This window comes from Sander lucioperca, chromosome 8, assembly GCF_008315115.2.
Source record: "Sander lucioperca isolate FBNREF2018 chromosome 8, SLUC_FBN_1.2, whole genome shotgun sequence".
In the NCBI taxonomy this organism is placed as follows: Eukaryota; Metazoa; Chordata; class Actinopteri; order Perciformes; family Percidae; genus Sander; species Sander lucioperca.
In genome coordinates this window covers 8,614,233-8,621,829 of record NC_050180.1, presented here as the reverse complement: position 1 = coordinate 8,621,829, position 7,597 = coordinate 8,614,233, and the positions used below count along the sequence as shown (strand labels likewise).

General features: G+C 40.9%; 1 protein-coding gene and 1 pseudogene across 1 annotated transcript; both read left to right on the top strand.

Moving 5' to 3' along the window:
• Nucleotides 1-996: 996 nt before the first annotated feature.
• cxcr2 (chemokine (C-X-C motif) receptor 2) lies at nt 997-3,516 on the top strand. Its single transcript, XM_031291416.1, has 3 exons — nt 997-1,007; nt 1,305-1,399; nt 2,443-3,516. The coding sequence occupies exons 2-3, from the start codon at nt 1,325-1,327 to the stop codon at nt 3,508-3,510; spliced, it is 1,143 nt and encodes a 380-aa protein (XP_031147276.1). The 5' UTR covers nt 997-1,007; nt 1,305-1,324; the 3' UTR covers nt 3,511-3,516.
• A 2,040-nt stretch (nt 3,517-5,556) lies between these two features.
• LOC116044570 lies at nt 5,557-6,526 on the top strand (annotated as a pseudogene).
• The last annotated feature ends 1,071 nt before the right edge of the window (nt 6,527-7,597 follow it).

Below are 7,597 nucleotides of genomic sequence, written 5' to 3'. Positions count from 1 at the left end.
ATAAAACCAAAAACTATTTTGTTTTTCTTATTCTTATTCCAGTATGTCCCAGAGAATTTCTGCAGTGAACACATCGATCAAGACTGCTGCTACCCTCTACTGGACAAATAGTCAAAACAGCAGGATTTAAATGAATTAAAAGGAAGAACATGTAACATTAGAAAAATATATAATCTTCATACGTTATGCAAGCACAAGCCAATGCCCGTTCCATTATATGAGTCTGGGTCTGTTTTAAGAATCAAGGTCTGTATTCATCAAACTGCTGAAGGTGAAGTAAAAGACAAGGTTAAATCCCTTACTTTATGCTGCTACGCACATTTAATACAAAGTGTTAATCCTCAGAGCATGCACCTTTCTAGACATGTTTTTGAAAAGCTGTATTGTATATAGTCATCATATCTGAAGCAACAGATGACAGATGGTTTATCCAATCACCTGCCAGGTATTATTTTAAGTGTCTGTCCTTTTCCAAACAGTTTCCAATGATGGCTTCTCAGACGGTTCTGTGTAACAAACCATCTGGTGTCAGGTTATCTTGACAGGCCAATGGAATAACATTATCAACTGTTAAAGGCAGCATGTAAGGCAATACATAATATAAATGGAAAACTCAAACCTTGAACTTGAGATCACAGATTTCTCTGATAAGGCTGTTTCAGTGTGATGTTACATTTGAAACCAGACTGAAACACATTATGTACTCTGCAGAAATACTATCTTACAAATGTTGTTATTCAAAACAGGTTTGAGATTGGTCTGTGAGTCAAAAAATGGGTGTAGCTGTGTTGTAGAAATCCTTCATCCCCTCTGCAATAGCCATACTGAACAGCACAAAATGAACACCCCATGTCTTGTTTTTATATGTCTGTGTGAATGTCTTTTTGTGACTGGAGCCTTGTCAAAGAAAATGTTCTGTAACCCTTGTATAACAGACAATAAATATTATCTTATCTTATCTTATCTTACCTTGTGACTATGGTAGCAACATGGGTATTTTTAACTTGGTAAATTACTTTATTATAGAATGAAGAACCATTTTAAACATCATCAAATCATATCAAGGTATGTTATTTGCTGTTATGTTATCAGTTTCACTCGCAGGTTCATCTTATCAACATCCAACATCTAACTGACATCTAGGTTTTGAGAGAAGACATGAAGAAGAAGTCATGTGGCAGATAAAATCTATGGTTTGCCTACTTCCCTTGAATTTGCTAATAGATAATCAGCAAAACCGCCATCAGCACACACACACGTTACAACAGGTCTGCAAGTAAAGACAACACTTCTTGCCAAACAAGTGTGCAACAAGAAAGGAGGGATGAAGCTGCAACTTTTGATCGTTTGTGTTTTGATGTATTTGGTTCGAACCAATCAACAAGATGGGGAAAAACAGGTAAACTTTCTGAATTTGTGTTATTTTCAGGTTGCAGTTGGGGTATTGAATTGTCATTCAAATTCAAATTTATAAATATAATTATTATTATTTATATTATTATTAAAAAAGACCAATACACACAAGGCTAAGAAATGGTTTGTTTTGACTTTTAGTGCAATTGTATGGTAAATATATGCTAATATGATACAATACAATGCATGTCTTAAATGGTGATATGGTGATATTGGTGATGGCACAGTGGATTAGATACATGCCTTTGGTGTGGGAGATCTGGGTTCGATTCCCACTGCGATACATCAACCAGTGTGTCTCTGAGCAAGACACTTAACCCCTAGTTGCTCCAGAGGCGTGTTACCTCTGACGTATATATAATTGTAAGTCACTTTGGATAAAAGCGTCAGCTAAATGACATGTATAAGTAATAATAATTATTATTATTCGCAATAATAATTGAGGAGAGTTTGGAGGTCTCAAATGGTTTATGAGGCAATGTTTAAGTTCTATAAGTACATTTTGTCAAATGTTTAACTATTAAAGGCTGCATTAAGCAATTTCATACACCAGTCAGTCAGGAAATTGTATTTAAATTTCTTCTAGAGTTAGATGAGACCGGTCGACACATGACCAGCTGTTGCTCTGGTCAAACGTAACAACTTACTATTGTCAAGAAAGTGATTTGAGCGTATTTCTCAAAATGTCAAACTATTCCTTTAAGAAGTAGGTAACTTGTGTTTCATTCTGATACTGTACGGAGAATATACCTTCTACATACTGTCTATGGAAGATACCCCACAAGCGACCATACCTTACTGAAATACTGCTACTCCTATTAATTGGGCGAATAAAAAACGTAACCATGTCAATTTCGGTCAGATGGCACCCCACTCTGGGATTTAGGCTAATAATCATTACCTAGTGCGTAGTGCAGCTTCAACTGTACTTTTCTATTCTCTATTGTGCAACTATGGCAACACTGAACTGTCTGCTCCTTCTTCTTCTGCTACTTGACATATTGTAATGATTTCGTTTTTATTTTGCAGCAGATAACAGAGGGAGTTGATCTAAGTGACTTGAGTTACACTTACAATGTTTCTCTGTATGAAGATGAACCATCTACTCCTTGCAGTGTAACTGCGCCTGGATTTAATAGCCTTGGCCTGATGATCACCTTCATGGTCGTGTTTGTCCTCAGCCTGTTGGGCAACAGTGTAGTTGTCTATGTGGTGTGTTCTATGAAGAAAGGTAGAGCCAGCACAGATATCTACTTGATGCACCTGGCGATGGCAGACCTTCTCTTCTGTCTTACCCTCCCGTTCTGGGCCGTCAATGCTCACTCTGGTTGGATCTTCGGCAACTTCCTGTGCAAACTCCTGTCGGGCTTCCAGGAGGCATCGGTATACGGTGGTGTCTTCTTGCTGGTGTGCATCAGTGTTGACCGCCACTTTGCCATTGTGAGAGCTACACGTGTCCTGACCTCCCATCACCTGTTGGTGAAAGTGGTGTGCGGTGTGGTGTGGCTGGTGGCTGGAGTGCTGTCCTTACCCGTGGCAATTCAGAGGGAGAGCATGCATGTTGATGACCTGGGCCGAACCATTTGCTATGAAAACCTAACCGGTGAAAGCAGTGACCACTGGCGTGTTAGTCTGCGTGTCATGCGCCACCTTGTGGGCTTTTTCCTGCCACTGGTGGTGATGACTGTCTGCTACGGCTGGATCCTGGTGACACTGTTCCACGCACGCAATCAACAAAAGCAAAAGGCCATACGTGTCATCCTGGCAGTGGTGTCAGCATTCGTTCTGTGCTGGCTGCCTTATAACATCACTGTCCTGATTGACACACTCATACGAGGCAGAACACTTCCAATGGAGACATGTGAAACTCGCTATACAGTGGAAATGGTGCTAGATGTGACCCAAGTGTTGGCCTTCATGCACTGTGCAGTGAATCCAGTGCTGTACGCCTTCATTGGGGAGAAGTTCCGTAACCAGCTGCTCTTAGCTCTTTACAAACACGGGATCATCAGCAAGAGGTTCCTGGTGGCTTACAAGAAGGGATCAGTCAGCAGTGCAGGGAGCTTAAGATCTAGAATCACCTCTGCTTCCATGTAAAAAAAACAAACAGGGGTTAACAGCTAACCTTGCTCTGTATTTTTTGGAGCCAGGCTAGCTGTTTCCCCCTGTTTTCAGTTTTTATGCATAGCTAAGCTGTGCTACTGGCAGCTAGCTGAAGCCTTATGTTGAATAGACAGACATTCACAAATAAGTCTCTGCAAAGAAAGTGAACAAGATTATTTCCCAAAAACGTCAAACTATTTCTTTAAATCATGTCATCCGCAAATTCAGAACAAATATTTCTAAGGATGTGCTTGGTTCACATGTATGGTACTAAAATTAAAATGGAATAGTTGTTTCAAAACCTCAGCTGGATGTCTGCTTTTAGGATCCTGTCACAACCCAGATGGGTCCCCTATAGCTTAAGAGAGCATTTGCAACAACAAAAAATCTTGCCTTAATGTCTTTTGATGCTAAGTGATTTAACCTTGTTTGAAGGGTAATTATTGAGCATAACAATTTTGGACTCAAGTTCTCAACCTCAAAAATATAAATCAGTTCAAGCCATCAAAGTAGTGAATGAGAAAGATGTGCAGTTATTGATACTTTGATGGTGTGCCTTCCTTTTTAACTTTGAGAACTGGTGCAATTATTGAAATTGTATTGTTTGTGTATGCTTGTACAAAGCATGTGTGTTTTTTCTTGGTAAGACAGTCCTTTATGTCCTTTAATTATGTCATTTTCTTGTGTTTTTGATTCTGAGACACGGATGTGACTGGAAAGCCATCTTCTTATTTTGCAGTCTTTATAGAAACACTGTGAACCTGGGTTTTTTTGTCCCTACTCCAGACAGTAGAAAAAACAATTTTTTTCTCTTAATCAGAGATCTCATACTTTCAAACAGGAAGAAGTGATGAAATCAGCTTTCTGTTTTCAAAAACAAGTGCTGTCTGTCTCTTTGATGAATGCTTTTCATGTCTTTGTAATCAATGCTGTAAGGAAGGAAAGGTTCTTCATGAGAACTTGTGCAGCTGCCATAAGTGGAAAACAAATTACATGTAGGTGTTAGAATGATCATTGATATATAATAATAATATGAATTATTATGGTATTATCCTATTATTCTCAGTTGTTTCTGCAAAACTCATTACACTCTTCTGAATGATTTCTAATAGTTCTGTGTTTTTATTTTTTAAATGTTTGTCTAAAATGTATTTTTTAACATATATAACCCAACATGTATGTGTAGTGTACTTACAAATTCCCATTTAGCTAATATACAGTATTGAGCTTTTATGAGAAAATGGCTTAATAGTGCAAAAGTAAACAAGTAGTGTAGTGCAAATATTACAAGCAAATGAAATGTATACTTGAGTTAAAATAAACCCTTAAACCCAAAATCACGCGTGGTCTTTCCTCAGTCAAGTTGTGTGACACTTTGTTATTTCATTCATTAAATTAATTCTACTATCTGTGTATTACATTTTAGTACTGAGGAGCAGGAAACAAGTGTATAAGGTAAGATGTTTGACTGTTTCGGTTTTGGTCATCAACTCACTGTGAAGTTTATTGGTTAGAAACCTTTTTTCTGTTACTCTATCCAATGCTTTCTTATGCTGGCCACATTCCGGCCATGCTCCTGTTTGTGTACTGGTGTACTGTTAATTCCCATAGTTCAAGGTTACTGTATTGCCATTGCACAACACAGGGTTGCACAACGAAATGAACATTGACGTTATGTAATATTAATTTAGACTACGGCTATGGCTTGTCATCAAACTAGTATTTAACATGTCACAAGCTGGCTCACAAGCAATGCCAAATAGAAAGGAAACAGTTATTAAAAGAACCGAATAATAATAATAATAATAATAATAATAATGATAACAACAAAAAAAAGGCAAAAACACACATAGACTGTTAACTCCGTGTCAGTTGTGTCTGTGAGTAGATGAATGAATAATGTGTTTTATGATGTGAAATAACTGGGAATACTGATGGATGAATGCACTCAGAGACTGGCCAGTATTTTTTTTATAAAGTTTTCCCATTGGAAGTCTTTGCTCTGAACAAAGAAAAGTGAGAAGAGGAGATGACCTCAAAATGTCTCACACGTCAGCTTCATATCTGATCAAAAGGAGGAGGAACAAGTAGAGGAAGTACAGTATTTAGCAAACACACTCTGCACATTGTTCTCTTATTTGACAATTCACGTCACCTATTTAATATATGTGCTTTTTTATGTTGTCTGTCATGGTGTTCTATTTTGTATTATTATCATTATACAATATTACTATTATTATCGATTACAAAAAATGTCAAAAATGCATTGCCACTCTTTCCATGACCCTCTGATCTTGAAGCCTCTAATAGTGAACAACAAAACAGAATGAATGCCTACAAAACTATATCAGGTTCATTTAAAAAAAGAAAAAAAGAGTAATACAGTGGTTTGGTACCTACGGAGCCCCGGAGGTGACATGGAGGGGGGAAAAAAATACATGTACTGGGGGCAAACACTAAACTCTTGACTTTCAAACTCGAGATCTCAAGTTTGTGACATGGAGGAAAAAAAAAACGAAGGAAAAAAAAAAAAAAACATGTACTGGGGCAAACACTAAACTCAAAGTGATCCAGATGTCAGCGGGAGGCGGAGATTTCCGTGGCCGCCGGCAGCGTCTCTTCCCCCGGGCAGGAACACAGCTTCGCCTCGCTGCTGCGCCGGTCCCCACTGATCCAGATGGGACAGGTCAAAGACACAGTGGTGATCGGGAGGATCGTCCACGTAGTCCAGGACGACCTGTACGTCGATTTCGGCGGGAAGTTCCATTGCCTTTGCCGGTGGCCGGTGGACGGAGAGGAGCTATAGCGGGGCTGCAGAGTCCGTCTGCGGCCGCAGGATCTGGAGCTCACTGCCTCTTTCCTGGGAGCCAAAACCGACACCACGCAGCTGGAGGCCCAGGCCGTACTGCTGGGCCCTGCTGGAGGGAAGGGAAGCCCGGGAGAACCAGTACCAGTATTGAGCGGAGTGGACTGTCACAGCCTGCTGAAGTTTAAATCACAGGTTTCTTAAAGGGAGTCTGGCGGGACTCAGACTGTGGACGACGAAACATGACTTTAAGTCTCGTTAAATAAATAAATACACGCAGACATAAATCATGCAAATCCTTTTTTTTTTGGGGGGGGGGGGGGGGGTCACAAGGCACGGGTCGGGGGTAGACCTATTGGTAAACATTATGACCGCCACTGCTGTCAACGTTTTTTGTGCCTCTGATTCATGTCTTCATATCACTCCGGCAAGCGACGTAGCAGATGACGTTGAGAAGTTGCAGTGAGGAATATTTTAGGAGCACCATTTTCGGCAGTGCAGAGAGGTAGTGGCCCACACTAACTTAGTGTTGAGCCGGGAAACATGGCTAAAAGAGTTCTACAGCAAACAGATGTGCTGGGCGAGCCGTCAGTCAGTGGAAGCTAACAGAAGCTAGCTGGCGTAAGCTGAGAGCTGACCAACGCTACCAAGTGATCGGCGGAGACAGGGAGTACGTGTATTTGAAAGAGTCCAGCAGTTGTGGCAGATGAAGGTCCAGTCGGGAGTTTGGATGGAGATTCCACTGAAGTCCACTGTGGTCTGAAGGGCTAATCCTCGCTAGATCACTAGCTAGCGGTAACCGTTAGTCGGGAAGTTGACAGCTAACGTTAGCCAGCTGAAGCTAACAGTCGATCGATGGTGAGTAACGTACGTTACACAGGCTGGTAGCAGCACAGAGTCCAGAGTTGATAAGTGTGTGTGTGTGTGGGGGGTTAGAAAGGTGTTGAGAATGACCAACACCTAATCTTAAATTTACGGTACTTAATTTACTACGACCCGATCAGAGGTTACTTAAATTGGGACATTCAGTCAAAATCAAACACGTCAACTTCAAACGGGATCTCCATTTGCAGGGTTCAGGCTGTACCGGACCCTCCCGGTGATCATGCTGCTCTGGGGGACCGGCTGCGCAGTGAGACGCCGCTGCTGACAGGCGCAGAGCTCTGCCGGTGTTGCACCGAAATCTGTGACCCGTCGTGATCTGTGTCCCTCCTGTTAAAAGCGTAGCGCCCCCTTCCATGGTTAAGGTTAGGGACAGGGGTTTGGTTCAGGTTG

Bases quoted from the DNA above. Each gene is read 5' to 3' on its own strand.
- cxcr2 (XM_031291416.1), top strand. From the start codon at position 1,325: ATGAAGCTGCAACTTTTGATCGTTTGTGTTTTGATGTATTTGGTTCGA. The intron at 1,400-2,442 runs GTAAACTTTCTG...TTTATTTTGCAG, and splicing joins AACAAGATGGGGAAAAACAG to CAGATAACAGAGGGAGTTGA.